This window comes from Falco biarmicus, chromosome 3 (assembly GCF_023638135.1).
Source record: "Falco biarmicus isolate bFalBia1 chromosome 3, bFalBia1.pri, whole genome shotgun sequence".
NCBI lineage: Eukaryota > Metazoa > Chordata > Aves > Falconiformes > Falconidae > Falco > Falco biarmicus.
The window spans coordinates 111,823,821-111,843,960 of NC_079290.1; the positions used below are offsets into that span (position 1 = coordinate 111,823,821).

General features: G+C 45.6%; 1 protein-coding gene across 2 annotated transcripts; it reads right to left on the reverse strand.

Moving 5' to 3' along the window:
- Positions 1-432: 432 nt before the first annotated feature.
- PLOD1 (procollagen-lysine,2-oxoglutarate 5-dioxygenase 1) lies at positions 433-19,384 on the reverse strand. Of its 2 annotated transcripts, none has more exons than XM_056330500.1 (19): positions 19,269-19,384; positions 13,420-13,511; positions 12,790-12,926; positions 11,400-11,563; positions 10,842-10,954; positions 9,151-9,214; positions 7,973-8,070; positions 7,527-7,628; positions 7,290-7,421; positions 6,886-7,007; positions 6,090-6,194; positions 5,518-5,643; positions 4,554-4,695; positions 3,930-4,043; positions 3,586-3,651; positions 3,141-3,245; positions 2,594-2,740; positions 2,157-2,282; positions 433-1,882 (listed from the first exon to the last, which is right to left on the reverse strand). In XM_056330500.1, exons 1-19 carry the CDS (start codon positions 19,285-19,287, stop codon positions 1,727-1,729), a joined length of 2,130 nt encoding a protein of 709 aa, XP_056186475.1. In that variant the 5' UTR covers positions 19,288-19,384; the 3' UTR covers positions 433-1,726. The 2 variants fall into 2 exon arrangements, with proteins under 2 accessions (XP_056186475.1, XP_056186474.1); XM_056330499.1 differs by lacking the exon at positions 19,269-19,384 and adding an exon at positions 17,365-17,558.
- Positions 19,385-20,140: the final 756 nt, after the last annotated feature.

A 20,140-nucleotide genomic window follows, 5' to 3' on the forward strand; every position in this document is an offset into this window, starting at 1 on the left:
CGCAGCGCGGCCCGGCCCGGCCCCCTCCCCTCCCGTTACCGTACCGCGCAGGGGGAAGCCACAGCAGAACAAGTGAAAAAACACTGCCGAAACACACACATACACCTTTGCCACGTTTCAACGATCAGCCTACCCAGCCCCTTCCTCTGGTAACAGACAGGTCTGGGTTTCACCTAACGAGGTTTATTATCGGTTTACATTTCACACTGATCGCGCCCGCCTGGATTTCTTCCCCCCGGGCACGCGTGGGGCGCAGCGTTGAAACGGGCCCGCAGAGCGCGGGAGGGGCCGGGCCTGCCGCCCCCCGCGGGCCGCCCAGGCCTACGCGGCTCCCTGCCGATGCCCACAGCTGTGCTGCCCCCAGCGCCACCGTCCCACGCGAAGGGGCTCGCCCCCTGACCGTTAGACAGCAGAAGCTGAGACACAGAGAACTGAGAGGAAGATTTTTTTTCCTAAGGACAGCCATGATGTGAATATACTGCTTGTGAAACACCCAGAGCACGGCCGTGCCTGATAAGCTGAGCAGGTACCTCACGGGCAACCGCAGAAAAGGTTTCTCCCCATTCCCTCTCTAACCCTGGGTCTACTCTAGACACATTTTTTTTTTTTTTTTTTACACATACCAGCTCACCATAATCTCCCAGCACTTTCCCACCACTCATTTCTATCAGCCTCGACCCCACTGGAGAAGTGTCTGCAGTGGAGTGTTTTGGTTTGGAATCTCAAATAACAGGAATGCTGAATAATGATTTCCTCTAAGTACCAGAGGACAGCTCTTTGATGGCCCACTCAGATGCAAAGAAAATTATCAAAACGATCTCTGAGAACTGGAATGAGGCCACCAAAGAGGACTGGGACCTCTGGACTGTTACCCAGACATTGATTAGAGCTTTTGACAATCTTAACGTGGGATAGAACAGAGACAAATCAGCACTGAAGCCCTCCTGACTGACCTAGTTATTCTCAAGTCTTCCCTTCCTTAGATTTCATCTGTGCATACCAACATGGTCTGAATTTGTCTGGGTATACATGCTTTTAGCTACATAAGGAGGCTATCTTTCATCTCTTCAGTCTAAACCCAGAGGTAAAGTATCATTAGCAGACATTCCTATAGCTAACTGGAAGCACCTATATTGCCACGGCTGCTGCTTTGAGCTTTGTGATATGCTTCCAGGAACTGCAAAGAGGTAAGGAATCAGATGATCTTCAGGCTGTTATTACTGAGTTTCATCTGGTACGACACTTAACTGTTACGACTCCTGGAGTCAGCTCCCTGATCGGTTTACATTTGGAATAGTACCCAGGAATTATTGTCTAATGTCCAGTCCCGTATATGCTGTGGATGAAAACAGGCTTCCAGCTGCTTGGAGAGAGAGCTTGTGACTTGCCTCCAAAAAGCTGGATTTCCAGTCCAAGAAAGCATATTTGTGAAGCCAACCAATCAATGAAGGTTCAAGTAAATCGCACTTCCAAGAAACAGCTGATGAGGAGCTGAATCAAAAATGAAGGCACAAAATCTCCTTTCAAATTCTACAGCAACATTCCTAGATATTACCTGCAGTATCAGAGAGGGACATCTTCCAGTAGTGGAGTCTTAGAATATCATTAAAAATCAATATCAAAATAGCTTTGATCAATGCCTTAGAAACTCAGTAGCATTCCCTGTTTCCACTCAAGGTCAGCAGTGAGCAGGGCCAGGGAAAGGTCCTTCCTGTGAAGCATGGCTCTAGGGGTCAAGAAAGGACACTGCGATATAACGGGTTCCTTTGGTGGTTGGAAGACCTTCATGATAGTGGGTCAGGCGTCCTGGATGCATAAGGGTCCAGCCTTTCCGTGGAGCTCGAATGGAGCAATTGTAGCGCAGGAACCGGCAGCCTCCTCCCTGATATAAACAGAACAAGAGGCACATCAGCTTGGTAAAAGCACCTCAGGGAAAGGGTCTCTGCCTTCCCCGGGCAGCCCTTCTAAAAATGTGAGGAGGTGCTTGGGGAATCTCCTGTGTTCTGCTGTGTTCAAAAAAATCTTCCTACACTAGCCCAGTCATTAATTGCAATCCTTAGTGTGAAGAAGCCACATACGGATAAGGAAAGGGTGCTCAGCTGCCTGGACTGCTCAGGAGGCCACACTGAATTCTTGACACACTGGCATACACTTACCTCATAGTCTATTCCAACTCGGTTCAAAGCAATGTTAATGGTAAAGGTGGAAGCATCGTGATGGGGCATTAGAGAGGGCTGCTCATCAGGTTTGTAGCGAACTACAAAGGCTAGCTCAAACTGAGTCTGCAGGAGAGGAGAACAAAGAACATGTCTGTTACACGGCTGTAGTAGTCCATGGCTACCGAGCTGCACAGCAGGGATCTATTTACATTGCACACCACTGCTAAGGGAGGAAGGCAACATTAAGGCAGGAGAATGTCACAGGGAAATAGCGTATTTCCTGATGCATATACCCATGTCGTACTCCAGAGTCAGTCCCTCCATACTGGGAAACTGCATGCCTATTGCTAGGGGATTCTAGCAGCCTTTTCACAAAGTTGCAACCGGAGGACGCACTGAGCTGGCCACGAGTTTTAATGCTAAAGTATACATACCTTGGTATAGTAACCTGGATACAGTTTCTCTGTGATGGGTGCAATATAGTCCAAAAGAAACTTATACCATTCTCTTTCAAAGCCAATTTGGTTCATGTGTATGTCAATAGTTGGGACATTCTCATATCCTCCTTGTATTCTGCTGTCCTGGAATAGAATCATGAAAATACCCGTAAGGATGGGAAGCTTGGACTTCAGGAATGAAAAGCACTTGTAACTACAAATAAATATGATGTTTATTTATCAGAACTTCCAGGATGGAAAACTCATTTCAAACAATAATTAAAAGCTAAGGTAAACAATATTACCATCAGCAGGGCCAAACACTGTAGCTTTAGAGGACACTAAAGAGGACTTGAAAAATTAATTCACATTTAAGAATGGGGGCAAAATTACAGCGTTAATCAGGAAAATAAATAGAGTATTGCCTCCGGTTTCCTGGTTTAACTGTGGGATCTAATGCTTCCATAAAGGAGGCACTGCTGCCACCAAACATGCATTGATAATGGTACGACCCAGAAGTCAAAGAGCTCCTGCTCTGTCTTACCGTGTTGTCACCGGTGGACCACTGGCCATAATGCTCCATTTCTTCCACCAGCTCATCACAGGCAGTGTCAGTGAATATGGGGAACCAGTAAACATCTGGGCAGGGCTACAGAAAGTAGACAGGTGAGAACAGCAGAAACAAGGACAGGTGTTTGCTTGAGGCAAAAGGAGTAAGACTAAGCAGACTGTAGATTGAGTCAGTTTAAGTGGAAAGTAACTAAATATTCAGGACAGAAATTTGTCTTCTGATTGATATGCCCCACTTCCACTTAAAGATGTACTTCTAGAAGAATGACTTGCCTCTAAAAATACTTTCAAGGTCACGTTTCCCTTGGATTTGAAAGACTATGAGGTCATGCCAAACTGCTGAGAATGACAAGTTATGACACAAGCATTGTCCTGATGCTAACCTCCTATTGTAATGGATAAGAGTGATGTTTTCTTACCATTTCTACTAATTTCCCTTTCAGAGCTGCTGTGTAGTTTTCATGGATGTACTTTTCTCTCCAGTCCTGCAGTTGGAAGATAAGCAAACCAGTCATTTCTGTGGGGCCTGGTTAAAAACGCAGTGAAAAGCCAGGCTCCCATGCAGCAGTATTTCACAGGCTTTGAAGATCCAGATGTTATGAATCACATAAACATAGTCTCTTTAAATTCTGTGGATTTAGGCTCTCATCCCACCTGAGAGACATTGCTACTACAAAGCCTGGACCTTCCTTATTAGTGAAATTAGTCATCAAATGTTCACAGGCCACATTGCTAAGCCTGCTGAGCATGAAGGTTATCTTACCTCAGGATTGCTGAATATTTGCCAGAGGTCATTGTGGAGGTGAGTTGTCTGGTAATTCTCCAGGGACAGTATGTGTCCAAACTCATGCCGATTTGTCAGGTACATAAAGACTCCCTGCAGGACAGAGGGAAACAATCAAGGCCTCACATTTTGTAAGCTACTATGAAACATAAGCACTGAACAGTTCTCCAGTGATGGTGCCTCTGCCCAAGCTGTTCATTTACTCATTCTTTCTCCTGCAGGCCTTCAATATAATTTCCACCCTGGGTATGACGAACTTTGAAAGTTTATAGGCAGTAATTCTGTGCCTTTTGTCAGCTAGGGTTGGAAACAGCAGAGCTGCTGCTGTGAGATTAGGTTCTTCCTTCTTACCCTGTCCACCCCATTTAGAACAGCTCTGAAGAGGTCCAAGAGTAAAAATGCTATCCACATTTAGTGGTCCCTGGCTCTGTGTGGTTTCACAGTAAGACAGAAAGCCCAGTTCCAAGGCTGCACAGTATTAAACAATGCCATTTCATCCTGTCCCATGCCCCAGCAGAGCCAAACGCCTTGAAACTACTTAATCTTGTCACCTGCACCCTGGCACGCAGTTCTTCCCTGCCAGCCTCCCTCTCCTTGACTGACCTGATTCCGGACGTTGTGGCAGAAAGCCATGTCAGCATCCAGCTTGCCATTGTGAAAGAGATCTCCTTGGTCAAGCTCCAATCGCAGAGCCTTGGCTTTAACCAAGTAAACGCTGCTGATGTAGGGAACATTCCAAAGCCCACTGAAACGCAGAGGTAGGAGAGCGAAATTTGAAATACCACTAAAAGAGAAACCGCTGGACTTGCCAGCATGGCAGGCAGGGCTGCCATATGAGCCAGCCTTGCCTGAATGATCCAGCTCAGAACAGTAGGGAGAAACTGTACCAATAGCAACTGTCATTCTAGGAAAAATCACTTATATTGCCCAGAGCTTTTAAGCTGCACAAATGCTAGTCCACTGTGAAAGCAATTAATTGCTACTGTGTGTTTTTGCTAGGGACATAATTAATGGCTTGAACCTCTTCCCAGAGAGATCAACACATTTTTTTTCAGTGATTTAAAGAAACCTGAACCAGCCAAAAGTGCATAAGCTGATTTCTAGCATTTATTGCACATAATGGCCAAAAAAACCAGAGGGTCACTCAAGAGTACGAATGAGCCAACAATTATTTTTTGTGAATCTTCCATTCAAGGATCACCTGGTATTTTATGAAGACTATCTAATAAAGATTAAACAGCACTTTACAGGATTTTAAGGATGACACTAGCTATAATCCACAGGTGGGAAAACATGACATGAGTAAGACGAAGTGATTTCAGCAGAGTCAGGACTCTCAAACCCTTACCCTGATCATAAGAAAATCTGCCCATAGTAAGTTATTGTCTGCTCAGGGGAGGACACAGAGCACTTCCACATGGGTGTACAGACTTCTTTTCCTCTTCTATATCCAAAGACAGTTGTTCTCTCTGTTTTTTTGACGTTAAGTTACTTTGATGATACTGCATTGCAGCAAGCTTAACATTTGAGGGGTTATGTCAGTAAGAAGCTCTCTTTGCATACTCACACCCTCCGCCTTTGAACAACATCCACATAATCTTCTGAGCGGGCATAGTATCCATCAGGGCTCAGTGCTCCCCAGAAATTTGACCACAACTTCTCATGACGGCTTACCAGTGGGGCAATCACCAGCCTGTGAGCACAAAAGAAAAAGGAATTGCAGGACAGGATGTTACCACAGGAAGAAAAGATTTACACACCACAGGACCGTTAAGAGTTCGATTCTCCCTCACTTACAGAGTTGCTGCTTCCATTAACTCTGTTGGAATAAAACTCCACATAAGAAAAGGCAAATATGGTCACAATCTCCTACCTAACTGCCCCCTGCAGCAGGTCTCCTAGAATCCAATTTGTTCTGGCAACTATATAAAGACAAAATTAGGAATGATTTACATCCACTGCCTAAAATCCAGGGATTACAACTACAGTAAAAAAAAAGACCAAATAAGGCATGTTTGTCTAACATTCCATCTCTGACACAGTTCTCCTACTGCCTAACACATGTCAGTAATAAAAGAGCTCACTGTATTTCTCGTGTGAAAGGTGACCAGTAAGGATTGCTCAGACCAAAAAACTCACTTGTTCTGTTCGATCAGGATCCTTAGAGTCTCTGTGTTCTTCAGAACTATCTCAGCATCCAGGCTAAAGTAATAGTCACAGTCAGGATCCTTTCTGCACAAATCCCTATAGCCAAAGAAGAAGAAAAGTCACACCAAAACCCCCCAAAACACAGCAAGACAAGGGACAGAACACCAGGGATTCCTTCACCTTGTAGCCTAAAGGTCTTCTTCAGGTGCTCAGAAAAGTTCAGTTTAATGTAACAACCCAGAGGGCTAGCACAGTGCTAGCATCCAATAGCAGACACTGAGACACAGCCAACATCACATTTAGCAAACTGTTCCCTCAGCTCAAACTGAAGAGGTTCCCATTTATTGTTGGCCCAAATCCAGACCTGAGCTCAAACTCACACCTCTTCATCAGAGATAGGAAGATACTCTGCCACTAGCTCTCAGTTTTACTACTACACTCCTCCACTTCAGAGACACAGGTACCTATTCTTCGTGATCTATGACTTCGTGATCAAGCACTAGAGGTGCTTGATGAGGATGGGAGGTACCAGGCTATGCTTCTAACAGAGCAAAGGACCAGTGAGAACTTCATTTCTGAAATTGGAGAAAGGGAATTGGTATCAAAGCTTATTTTTTTCTCAATATATAATGGACATAGGGAGTAAATGATAGGAACATTGAGAGAGAAGGGTGACTGAAAGAAGAGAAGCATCCACTTAACAGTGAAGATGCTCAGAAAAAACACACTGCCCTAGTTTGGAGACAGCCTGACTCTGCTAGCCATCATGTATGGCCTCTTCACTTACATGCCCAAGTTACGTGCTTCAGCATTCTCCACCTCATCATCTGGTCCAATCACTTTGACAGCGAGATACTCTTTGCCATGCTTTTTAACAAAGGAATCCACCTGCTTTAAGTGATGTTGCTCCTATGCCAAAGGAAAAATAAGAAAAAAAACAGGTAAGATAGGCTCATCCCAGGCTGCTCAGCCTCCTGTTCTTGAAAATGCCAAACCAAAACAGCAACAGCTCTTCCCACTTCCACATCTTTACAGCTGGATGGAGCTATCTTATAGGTGCCACTGCAGGTAAGTACTGGGACTACAAAGCCTGGAAGTCTAGTCAAAGGTTGCAAAAATGCCTGGAGTACAAGGAGGAGGTCTGCATTTTCCCCGCATTTGCTAAGACTGCCACAGGCCAGCTTTACTTACATGGTTGTGAATGAAGAGCTGGATTCGTTGCTTTGGGTAATGAAGGTTACGAAGCCGCAAGAAAAACTGGGAGAGGAATGGTGTGGGCTGCTCGATGAAAATACCGATCAGAATCATTGGCAATGCTTCATCCTACATTCAGGGAGAAGTGGTGGCTCATATACCACATCAGACACATAAAATCCCATTGTAATTCTAAGACATGTCTTGAGAGCTTTGAATAGACATCAGCCTCACCTTAAACCCTGTGAGGCTTCGCAGACCTTCATCACACACAGTGCAGCCAGTCTCAAACGTCCATATTTGAGGAATGTAGTTTCCCAGGTAGTTCAGCTGCAGCTGCAAAAGGCAATTTGCCATGTTATGCATTACAGGGCAGGGGAGATTTTTTGCATCCACTCCCAGTGTAAGAGCACGTTTCATCAGAACGTCATTTACCTTATTAGATTCTTACTAAAGATTCTGCAAAGCATGACAGCCAGAGGGTCCAATTACATGCTGATCTTTGAACCAGACCCATCATGCTGCTAGAGACCTGTACCACTTACTGTTTCTCAAATATAAACACACAGAGGGAAAGTCAATATACAGGAATATATGGATCAGTAACCTGACACACTCGAGGCTAAAGGGTCACCTTGAACAAATACGTACCAAATCTTTCTCTCAGGACGCCCACTTACCTTGGTGGGTCCATTTCCATGAATCACCACAGGCAGAGTGTCATACAACAAGTTTCTTGCTCTCACTCGTGAGTTTTCAAACTTCAGAACTACCTCATCTGGAAATGACATTGCCATCATGTTACCAAAGAAAGGCTTTTATTGACAATTACCAGCACAAGGCCTCATTTCTACTGAGCGACTGCTGAAAGATGAAAGCACAGTTGCGGATAACCATGCACGAGTAGTTTAAGGGCTACAGACCACATCCAGAAAGGAGAAAAAAATGTTCAGAATGACCCTGTGAGGTAACAGGATGGCTGGGAAGGCGGACAAAGAATGCAGCTTGCTGGGCTAACAAATATGCCTCCTACTGCAAAATGGCAGAATCTACACTGAAACAGACTTTCAAAACTGGCATTGACAAATCATGCGGTGAGGAACAGGTATAGATGGCCAGAGAGGACTCAGGCCTTTCTCACCTATGCCCCTGCTGTCTCTCTTTGCACCCCTCCAAGATGTCTCCTTAACACAACCATACAAAATCCTTTCAAACAGACTAGCAAAAATCCAAGCTCCAGTCTACCATTGTTATAATGAGCACAGGAGCCAAACCTACACTGCCACTATGATTTTTTACCTGGCTGGAGTAATGATGGAGTAGCGCAAAACTATAAACTGAAAACATTAGGCAGTAGTGTCAGGAGAGTCACTTTTGCTACGATTAGCAAAATCAATCCATCGGCAAGTCAGGTCAGAAGCCTGGTACGGTCAGTGAGCGCTCACAGGAAGTATCTGGCTGCACCTCACCTTCTGTGGCATTCCAGACACAGTTCTGAAGCACGACAGACAAGCCCTAGGCAGGGTTGTGTGTTATTACTTGCATTGAAAGTCCCTCCCAGTTTCAATCCCCAAGGCTAATGCAATCCGACATGCTTGGAGATCAAAGTGGCAAGGAGGTGCAAGATGGAAAACCCTACCTGCATTCCCCTAAGTGAAGAGGGAATTAAAATGAGAACCTAGTTTGTTGCAATGGAATTGCAAATAAATCCAAGAACCCTGGCAGAGACATTTTACTGAAGCTTATTCTGCAGGAACAGGAATTTCTGAAATTTAATCCTTTCAGCCACAACTTTTATTTCTGGTGTCAACATGCAGTGGCATTCCAAGGAGAAATGAGCTTCCTTCTTCCATCTCACCTAATGCTCCATTTAGGTTTTGGAAGATCCGGCTTCTTTGGTCTAGACTGATGTTGATGCTTTCCTTTAAAAGGATGAGATAAATAACCTTAATTAGAACACAAGTGGGCATCCATCCTTTACACGTGAGAGTCCCTATGCTGAGCAAAGATACATCACATTCCTACAATCACTTCCATACTCTCCAAGGTCTGAAGCCTAAAACACTCCTGGCTAGGCAAAACCATGCAAATACACATTTTAAAGCTGCTGTGGGTGTGCCAATAATACTACACAGCACATTAATGAAGTACACTTTCAGCACAGTCATATAAAACCCACGTATAATATGCAGGAAAGCCAAGAAAGCAAAAACATCTGCTGCAAAGACAGTTTCTTGCCATCTATGCACAGGGCAAGCACTTGCCCAAGTGTCGTCTCAGGTACTGGTGTCAAACCAGAACACAGTGAGGGTGCAAGGCCAGCTCATGCAAACTTTGTTTTTAACCCCTGCTGCAAGTTATACTCTGACTGGATTTTTGTCAGACTAAAATCCAGCTCTGACTTAACAGAGTTCAGTGTCCCTCCAGGCATCTGTTAAAATTGATTACTGGAAAGGACAGCAGGGTGCTAACATCCGCTGTCCAAATGCCAAGTCAGTGAATTACTCAGCCTTTGTGTGGCACAGGGCCAGAACTGCAGATGAGAACATTAAACTGTTCATGTTAAAATACCACGGGCAGTATTCAGATTTGGGGAATTAGAAAAGTGCAGCTGTTCTGAATTTTTTACCAGCCCTGCTGGTAAAAATGTGCAACTCCTTCTCTAATCAGTCTGAAAGCAGTTCCCTATTTCTAATGTTTCCTCTTGCCCTTACTGTTACAGTTTGACTTCTTAGTTCCCATGCATTTGTGGTGTCACTCAGGGATAGGGTGCACTGTGTAATGCACAACTGGGCAGGGACAACAGGAGAATCACCCTGTGGGCTGGATGATTTGGCCAGTGCACCACATGGTGCTGGAATGGCAGTGCTGCTTCCAGGGACCATTCCAGGCTTCAGGCTGACACAGATTTTGTCGGCCAGGATCTGGAGAGGTCTGCTGGAGCCTTTGATAGCCTCTTTGTTCCAGCAGGGCTACCTGCTGCAATGTCTAAGGTCCCTGTCCTGTGGCACAATGGTGCCTAAAAGGCTGTGAAAGTTTGTCCCATGCATCACCTCAAATCCCCTCAGGCCTCTCCTGCCCCCTTACCTAACATGTAATTTAGTGCTGGGTGGGATATCTCTAAGTCAGCACTGCACTGTGCAGGCAAGATACACACTGAACATCTGGATTCCACATCCCCTGGGAGGAGGCTGGTTAGTTCTGTCACACTTAATAGCTGTAAACATCGGTACATACATATATTGGTATGAGTTCCCAGTAAGACTTCTTTTAAGACACCTATCTTCCCATTTACAATTTCAGCTTAAAGATAAAAACTGCTAGTAACAGAACAAGCAGGGGTGTGTGGCTAGAATGCAAATTTTCAGAAGGGAAATGGGAAACTAGACACACTACTGGCCTTTTCCGTGTAAGGATGCAGAGTAGTAATTAAGAGTCAATATGTACATGATTAACTTCTTTTAACTGTCAACAGGGATATTGCAGAGAGGATTAACAGCAATGTTTCTCAAATAACTCCTCCTAACCCCAAAATCTAGCTACACCTACTCTTTTTTCTGGATCCAAGAAGACATTTGTGTAGAAGAGCTGGTCACTGTCATCATCATGTCCTTTCCACTCCTCCACAAGCTTCTTCAAGTTTGGAGCATAACCTATGAAGCCTGTGGGAATAAGCAAAAAGTGGTGTTTCAATGCAGACAACAAAAGGGGAAGTACTCCTCTATACAGATATTCTCACTTCTTTCACGCAGTCTCACTCCACCCTGTGTTGCCACAGAGATACACCAGCTTTCAAAGGCATGTACAGACTGCACTTCCCAACATGGAGTGACACCAGCAGCAAATCTGTAAGCTTCAGCATCGGAAAAGCGCACACCCTGAATGACAAGTCTCACTGAAAAGGGAAAAGGCATAAGGAGCAGGTTCCTATCCTCTACAGGCAATTCACAGCTATGTCCCCTCCTGCAGGTAAAAGTCTTGCAAAAGGTGCGAGTTATGCACCGGGCTTCAGTTTGCACCACCTTCCATAGAGATATTTTCCACACCTGGTCCCTTGCTATTTCTTCTAAAGGCCTTTAGTTGAAAGAAGGTTCTTCTGCGCCTTACCTCCAGAGCCCAGGAAGCGCTTTCCGTCTCGCACCTGAGGGTACTTGGCTTCCAACTTTCTGTCAGGATAGATGTAGTTCTCTGCTGAGAAGACCACCTTGCTCTTGGCTTGTTTGAACTTCTTGAGCAGTTCTGCAGGGCCCGAAGCAAAGAGTACATCATAGCTAAAGTAAAAGACAGGAAAGGGACAGAAAGGAATGGAGTCAGGAAACATGTCATTGTGAACAGTTTCTAGGAAAAGCTAATTTTTTAGGAATCCCTTTCTCTTATCTCTGCTTCACAGTACTATATTTTTTTGTCATAATTTTAGCTAATTAAAGTGAAATCTTATTCCTAGAGTGGAAGATGTTACTTCCCACTGCAGAAGATTCCACACTGTCTTGGGGAAACATTTGCCCATGCTTATTTTTACAAAGTTTTCACTTATGATAAAAACAAATCTTCCAAGCTGCAAAACATGTTGATGATCTCTTCTCGCTTTCCCTGCATTTGGAACCCTGAAGCCCGTGTGCCCTCACTGTTTGTAACAGCTTTTTACTTATTGGAGGAAGATTGCTCTGCCACTCCCTTCCAGATTAAAAAAGTCCATAGGTCATGCTGTTTACATCCTGCCACTCCCTACTATGCTCCCTGCAAATCGTCAGGATGCAAATACGCTGGACACTAGTGGCTGGATGCTGCACTCCAGCCACTACCTCTTCAGTACTGGGTAGAACTAATTCCCAGGCAACACTCCCAGAATGAGACTTGCATTTTCTGCAAGAGGATTTGCATACTTCAGACTCATTTTGGTGTGTGAAAAAGTTGCTCATTCCAGAGATTAATCATTCCGAACTTCTCTAAACACACGTAGACACTCAGAACTGCAGAAGGCGAGCTCCCTGCCATGGCAGCTAGAGACAGATACAGGGATCCCAGCCCTGCCTGTTGCTGGGCATATGAAAAGACACTGAGAATCCAAATGGTCCTTTTCCCTCTTCACGTTTCTCTGGCAGACTACTTCTTGGCTCTCAGGATTGTGTTGTAGCCTGCCTCACCTTATAAAACAAATAGTTCTGGTAAGAAAGGCCTGCTGAGGTCCACAGGAATTGTCTGCTCATTCTCTGCAGGTAGAGGCAGCCAGATTCCACCCTGGCAGAAAGAGGTGTAACGCTATCAACTTCATGTAAGAGTTGGAATCAGTCTGTTCTGATCAGGCCTTCCCAGCTGCCACATATGCAGCTCTGAGCAACTCTCAGGCAACAACAGCAGAGAATTCAGGGCGGGGGGGAAAGGAGGTCTGGATGCAACTTCCAAAAGCAATCTATTTCTCAGCTAATTTCTTCTTAGTAAGTACCTGTCCGAACAGCCTTATGATTCGGTTCAAAGCAAATACTTTCCAACCCATTACCTGTCTATGAAAAGGATGATCAAGTCTTCCTTATCCGCATACTGCTTCAAAGCTGATTTCAAGAGACGGACCTTCTGCCCACCTCCTGCTGGGTTCTCGTCATCTCCACCCTGCCATTCCTCATCCAGCCCCAGCACCTAAAGAACGACAGGCACAGGGTCTACTGACAATGGCACTTTCCCAGCAAGAGTCACAGAAAAGTACCAGAACCCACAACTTTACCAGTCCTGATAACTCCCAGTGCAAATCACAATAAAAAATCCAGCATCAGGACAGATGGACTAGGTATATACACCAGCCTTTGAACATCCCATCCCTGGGATGGACAGTCAGAGTAACATGCAGCACAGTAACCAAGCACTCTCAGCAACAGGAGCACATTCGTGGGTTTCGGCATTGCAATGGAAAAGTGCCATGGGGCTCCCCTGAGCAGGAGCTACAGATCTCATCTTAAGCCAACGCTCGGGATAAGACTGCTGCAGAAATGCCCCAGTTGCAGTATTTTTCAGCCAGCTAAGTAGGTATACTCTCTCTTGAGCTTTTATTTAATCAAGTTTGTGGCCAAATCTTATCCATTCTACACTTCAAAATTCCCTTTGACCAATCACCACTAAGGTTGTTAGCCATCACCTGGACTTTGTAGTTGAAGAATTGGGCTGATCTTCTAAAGCGCTGGAATCCCTCAGTCTGCTTGGTGGCAACAGTAAGAATCAGCAGGCTTTCTGTATGAGAAAGCACAAGAGACACATTCAACATGTGCTGTTTTCACAACCAGCTGTTCTGTACCTAATGAAGAAGCTTCACTATCAGATGCTGAGCCAAGGTGGGGATTGATAGTTTCAAAGTCTCAAAAAAAACTAATTGCAGCGTAAGAAAGATTGTTCCTTTGCAGCATAGGTGAGAGCTTGGTCCCGGGTATAAAATGAGAGATTATAAGACACGATTTCATTACCTGAGTTATGAGCTAGAAAAAGAAAACATAATGTATTAAGTGCTTTTTTGCCCTGCTATTGAAAGCTATAATTCTCTTCTCTCACATAGAGTATGAAGGAAATTAAACTTTAAAAAATAGAACTACTAAGAAATGCCCATTTGGAAGTCATCCATTTAGTGCAATTGGCTTCCTGTTCCCCACAGAGTTGCTTTTTAGTCACTCAGCATTGACTGGGGGTAGGGAAGACCAAAATTAGACTGAATATTATTATTCTTTCTCCATGGCTGCTCCAATTTTCTACTGCATTCCTGAGGTGTTTTCCAGATTTTTTTCATACATGCACAATGTGAATTTAATTCTGCCATAACTTTCATTTACATTCTCCTCCCAAACTTGCTTTTTATTTCCAGTCCCTTAAAAATGACAAAGCTAAATCCTGAAGTTCTCTCTCAGAAGTTTCTCTATAGTACCACTGGAGTATGACTTTCATGTGGAAGCTCTGGTTTCTTCATTTTAATGATTAAATGCTATACTTCATCTTACCACTTTTGCTGAAGAAGGCATTTGTATAGGCTCTGGCAACAGTGCTTAAATGCAAATCCTGGCCATCTGATTTTAACATCAGAAAATACCAGGAAAAACTGAAAGCACATTTTCTTGGCTTGAGCAGACTTCTTTTGGAACAATCTTTTTTTTTTTTTTTTTTTTTTTCAATGGATGTACCAGATGCATCTTCCTAATGTACCCAAACTGATAGTCTGTCTGATCTTAAGAGAGGAAGGATCTAGGAGCTGGAGTCCTAGATAGACCTGTCAAAGGCAGCAAAAATAAAAAAATAAGTGTAACACTCCAAGTTAGGAAGAAAGCAGATGCTTCCAAGGAAATTCCTAAAATCCTTTACCTGCATTAGAATAAAAAGAGAGGAGAGATTGAGACTAGTCAATAGAAAGCAATAGCCAGCTCTAATTGTATTTTGTTAGACATTCACACAGGCAGGGAAAGACATTGATAAATAAAAGAATACAAATCCTGCATCTGTGCTGTCTTTAAAGGCAGATTTTTAGACCTATGAAGTGCAGTCCTAATCCAGCTCCTCCAGCACACTCCAGTTCCTTGAGTCCTGTCCACTCAGAGGGTGCAAACAAATGAATAAAATATATGTATCACCTCAGGGAATGTGTTAAACCCATTAAAGTATCTAGCCACACGATGGCATGCAGAAAACCATGGCAGCTTTGCTAGATAGCTCTGAGCTCTTGGTTTCTGAGAAGGTGAAGATCATACTGCCAATGAAGAAGGGGGCAAATGTGGGCTTGCCAGAGAGGAATGTAAAGACAAACATCAAATTCCAGTACCTGAAAGGAGAGGAGAAAGCACGTGATAATGGTAAAAGTAGTAAAGAAAAGAGCCTGACTGCTATGCAATTATTTCAGGCTGAATTCTCAGGCATCTCACATTAAATCAATCACTAATTCATTTTCACGCTGCCACCCCAATAAAGCAACCAACTGTTTATGATATGACTGCCAAAGTTTGCTGGACAAGCTGGGAGAGCGAAGGGCTCACACTGCGGACCAGAAAGCGGTGTCCTGTAGTAGAAATACTACTGCAGAATAGGTTTCACCGTGCAGCCTGCAAACTCACTGGAGCATGAAAAGCCAGCACGGAGACAATTATCCTCCCCAGCAGAATTCCAACTTACAGATTCCCTTTTCATTTCGGTTTGTGGGGGTAGGACTCTGAGAGACATTCAGCTCAGTTTGTTTGAGAAATCTCTGCAGTAGCGAGAGCTTACCATCCCAAGAGACATTCCTTCGCTCCAGTACTAGAAGCTTGTGCTGAGCTATGCTGCCTCCTCTCCTTCCCTTTTAACCCCTTTTTCTCAAAGACTTTGCTGAACACTGGTGCAGCTGATAGGCATTTCCAGAGACAGAGCAGTAAACCCTTTTAATTTCAGTATCACATGCAGCAGGTTTTAAAACACCAAGAGGAGATTTACGTATGCTTCCCTATCTTCCATGGCACAGTTACTTTTTATACGTAGAAAGGGCAGCCTATTCTATTAAGCTGTGCCTCCTGGGCCCAGAGACTCCTTAGGCCATGCTGACAAATACAAATTGTATAAATACATTTAGTAGTGGTATAGCTGCAAAATATGGACACACTGTGGTTAAGGAAGCAAGCACTGGACTAGGGAACAGGGGAGCTGGACTGTACCACTAGCTGTGCTATGCAACAAGGAGCCAGTCCTGCTATCCCTGTTTTTCCACCTGTAGAATGATAACAGAGGACATTTGCCACCTTCGTGAGGGTTTTTGAGCACTGTAGATGAAAAGGATTGTGTAAGGACACAGTGCTGGAACAGGGACCCTGATATCACAGTGAAATGACTGGGTGAACTTCCAAGTTTTTACAAAGAGTAAAAATCAGTGACAAGATGAGTTCAGTAACAAAAAAATTTATAGTTATTTGTTTCTGCTCTGACTTTATATGGAAAGCACAGCTGCAGCAGCATTTTAGGACAAGGAATTAATTTATCCCTAGGCTGTGCTTTGGGAAATCTTACTGTGCAACTTCCTGTTAAGATAGTGTTCAACAAAATACCACTAATAGGGGGATCAAAAAAACATAAATCAGTGCGCAATTTAATAGCGGAGAATATAATCTCTATATTCAATTTACATTTACAGAAGTTGGGGTTTTTTTAAGAATCAATTAACTATAAATAACTATTTTTAGTGCTTTTGCAGAGATCTAAAAAAAACATACATGAGAGAAGATAGGTATCGTTACTCTCGTATTACTCGGGGGAAGCTGAGCCACAGAAAAGTTAAGGCATTTTTTCTTTAGGCCATGCCAGAAGGGACGGGTTCAGAAAGCAGTCAATTCCAGATCCCTCTTCCTAACCAACATATCTCATTTGCTGTAGAGCATTACCAAAACATGGAAGATTTGGGGCATGTAAGGAAGGCCGGACAGCACAGAGAGATTAATTTCTTACTCATATCTAATAGTTATCCTAAATGCTGAAACAATTTTGCTTTAGTTATGCCACTACAGCTGAAGAACTTCCCCTCCAACACTCCCATGGATACATATTAACTGTATTATTATTAAGTAATATACATAGTAAAGGTAATTATAACAGAATCATGTATTGTGGAGGGAAATATTCTAGGTCACAAGATGAAGTCTCCTCTTAATTGCCACTTCTCTAATGAAGACAAAGATAATTATTCAAACTTCTTGGCAGAGCGGCAGGGAGCAAACCCCTCGGTCAGCCTGGCTGACACCCTGTAGGTACCCTAACCCTCTGTTGTCCTACAGCCGCTCTCCAGAGCGCCCACCCACGGCTTTGGGGGACAGACCCACGGTGCTTGAGGGGCGCCCGGAGCTCGGGTCACAGCGCGGGCAGCCCGGGATCAGCCGCTGGGCAAGTCCACAGCAGGAGGGGCTGGCCCGGTGGGGCGCACGGCGGGGACGGGGATGGACGGTGCCCGCGGCCCGGCGCCGGGGCATGGGGAGCTCCGGCCGCATGTGCGAGGACAGCCCCCCCCGCCGCCTCCCACCGCCGGGGCTCCGCACGCCGCGGCCCCGATCTCGGCGCGGGCAGCGCCCCCGGCAGGTCCCCCCCCCCTTACCTTCCTGCCCGGAGGCGCCGCCGCCCGGCGCCGCGAGCAGCGCCAGCAGCGCCCAGGGCAGCAGCGCCGCCGGCGGCACCATGGGAGCGGCCTCCCGGCCCGGGCCCCGCTGCCTGCGGGACGGACGCGCCTCGGCGGCAGCCGGCTCCGCGGGGCTGGGGGCTGCCGAGCCTGTGCCACGCACCAGCCCCGCCCGGCGGCGGGCGGAGGAAGCGGGGGCGGCGGCTCCTCCCCCGGCCCCGCAGGAGGGGCAGCGGCTGGGCCGGTCGGGGGGACGCGGGGCTCGAGGCTTGGGCAGCGGAGCCGCTGGGCCGTGATCCCGGCGCTGCGGGACCTTCACCGGGACCGTGGAGTGCAGCACGCCCTGCGACCGGGGAGCTGCGGGGCCGGGGGGCTGCAGCCACAGCCGGGGGACACCGGGGGGTGCGGCGGCAGAAACACGCCTTGGGCAAACGGGCGCTGTGTAGGGGCAGGGGGCTCGCCTTCTGCCCGGCTTTAGTCGGCGCTGGGCTGCATCGGGTTGACACGGTCATTAAGTGTGAAAAAACCAAAACAAATGGGTTCTGCACAGCTCTGGAAACTGGAAGCCCTTACGAAACACCTCCGTCCCACCTGCCATCTCACCTCATAGCTTTCCTCAGCAAACCCAAAATCTGCTGCAGTCTTGTTTCCTATACTAACTTTTTCTGTGACCATATATGCATCTTAAAGCCTTACATTGTTCTCTTTGTCCTTGTGCTGGGTTTTCTTGCTCTAGCCCTGATGAGTTACGCATGCATCTTTTTCTAGTTTATTCTCCATAACTTTGAGCACAGGCAGAACAAACCTGTCTCATAAAATTGCACTGTGTTTTTTGTTCGTTTGGGGTTTTGGGGGGTTTTGTTTGTTTGTTTGTTTTTTTAAATTGGGTTTAGGGTCATTTTTGTACTGCAGTAAGACTTAGATGCAGGGAAACCCTCTGAGCCTGCCCAACACCAGCTGAGGAGCTACCACGGGCACACCTTACCTGAGGCCTTGAGCAACACATTATCTCTACTGAAGCAAATACCTAGAAGTGACAGTGCCATTTTTAGGCACTGTGTATAAATAAACCCAACTTCCATCACTGAAAGCAACATTAAGAGATTACTTATTTTGCCTCTTGTAAGGTGTGAACAGTAATGTTTACCTGTCTGCAAAGAGCTCGGAGAATCACAGAGGCTGTAGAAATGTTACATACTGTTCTGTAAGACATTAAGTAGATGGAAAGCTACACTGCAGTATACTACCAAAGCCATCACTGAAAGAGGCGCCAAGTCCTCAGCCACACTTGGGCCTGGCCCATGGAGCACACGTTACAACAGGAAGGTAAGGTGTCAGGGAGAAAGCAGCAGTGCTGGGTAGTTTAGCAGAGGCATAAAAAGTGAAGGATGCATGCCAAGCGATGGTGTGGCATGTACGTTGAGATAAGAAAGAAAGACACTGTCAATGCAATATGTATAGCTTAGCTGCACTGGGACTATGGAATACACAGCCAGAAACATACATACAGGGCATCATCAAAGCACTGGGATAACATAGAAGCCTCCCTCAGTGCAGAGCTCAGTTTTAATAAAAAAGATGGCTGTGTAAAATTCTAAGGTCCAAGACTGCTGTTTTCTGTAAACCACCCCTTTAACATAAATTACAGATGTTACAGGACTCAGATTATCAAAATAAAACGAAGAAAGTATGATCTTAGAGGAGAAAAACATAAGCACGTTAGAAGAGCCACACTGTAGCTAGCTAATATCCTCCACGCTTCACAACAGTATCCTGGCAAAGAACTACTGTTACTATTTGTTCACTGAGAATATTCTTTAATGTGTTCAAAGCACCTTTGTTTCTGCTCCCACTCCCCAGATTAGGAATTCCCTCATAATTACCAGGCAGAGTAGTCGTCATGCTCAAAAGATGCACTACAGGCAACAATCCAAGGAAATACTAGTTTTCCCTAAGATGGTGACTCCAGGCAGCTTCTGTCTGCAAAGCTGCCAGTTTCCTTAAATAAAAAAAAAAAAGAAAACAGACTTTTACTTTAGATTTCTTCAGTACTTTGCAGGCCTGGACAAAGCCCCTGATAAATCTTTAGCAGCCTCAAGATTCTAAGCCAGAAGCCACAGCAAGAGTGTTCAGCTCCTCACCATCAGACTGAGGTCTGACTCAACCTAGAATTTAAAAAATTGCAAGTTTCTCATTTTAATGAAGTTAGGTCTCTCCATTCTAAAATAAAGGGGGGGTTGCATGCTGGAAATCATGAATGCATCATTGTTTATACTGCTGGACTCAGACTGGCCCTATTTGACAGCTCTGTTTACATTCTGCAGCTATGCCAACCCAGCAAGCATATTTCCCACCCCCCCACCCCGTTTCTGTTTGTACTGCTTTGTGCACTCTGGCTGGAGTCAGCTGCCTGTCTTTTTAAACAGAGCCAGCTGCCAATGCAGATGTTCCAAGGAGTACGTGCAACACGTGCTCCAAGCAACGCAGCAACTTCCTAAAACCAGGAAGGCTCAGAGCTCCGTTTTTAAAGCAGCCTCAAAAGGCACCAGGCCTGGCGAGAACTGACAGGAGCAAGGGGCAGGGTGCCAGCCCCGCTCCTCCAGGCTGCAGGGCCCCCGGCCCGCAGCAGTCCCCGGCCCGCAGCAGCCAGCTCGCCTGCGGGAGGTAGTTAAGAAAGTGTCTCGCCTGCTCCCCTCACTGGCTCTACCTGGCCAGGAGTGTCACGCTTCCTCTTCACGCACAGTGTTTCTGTGTG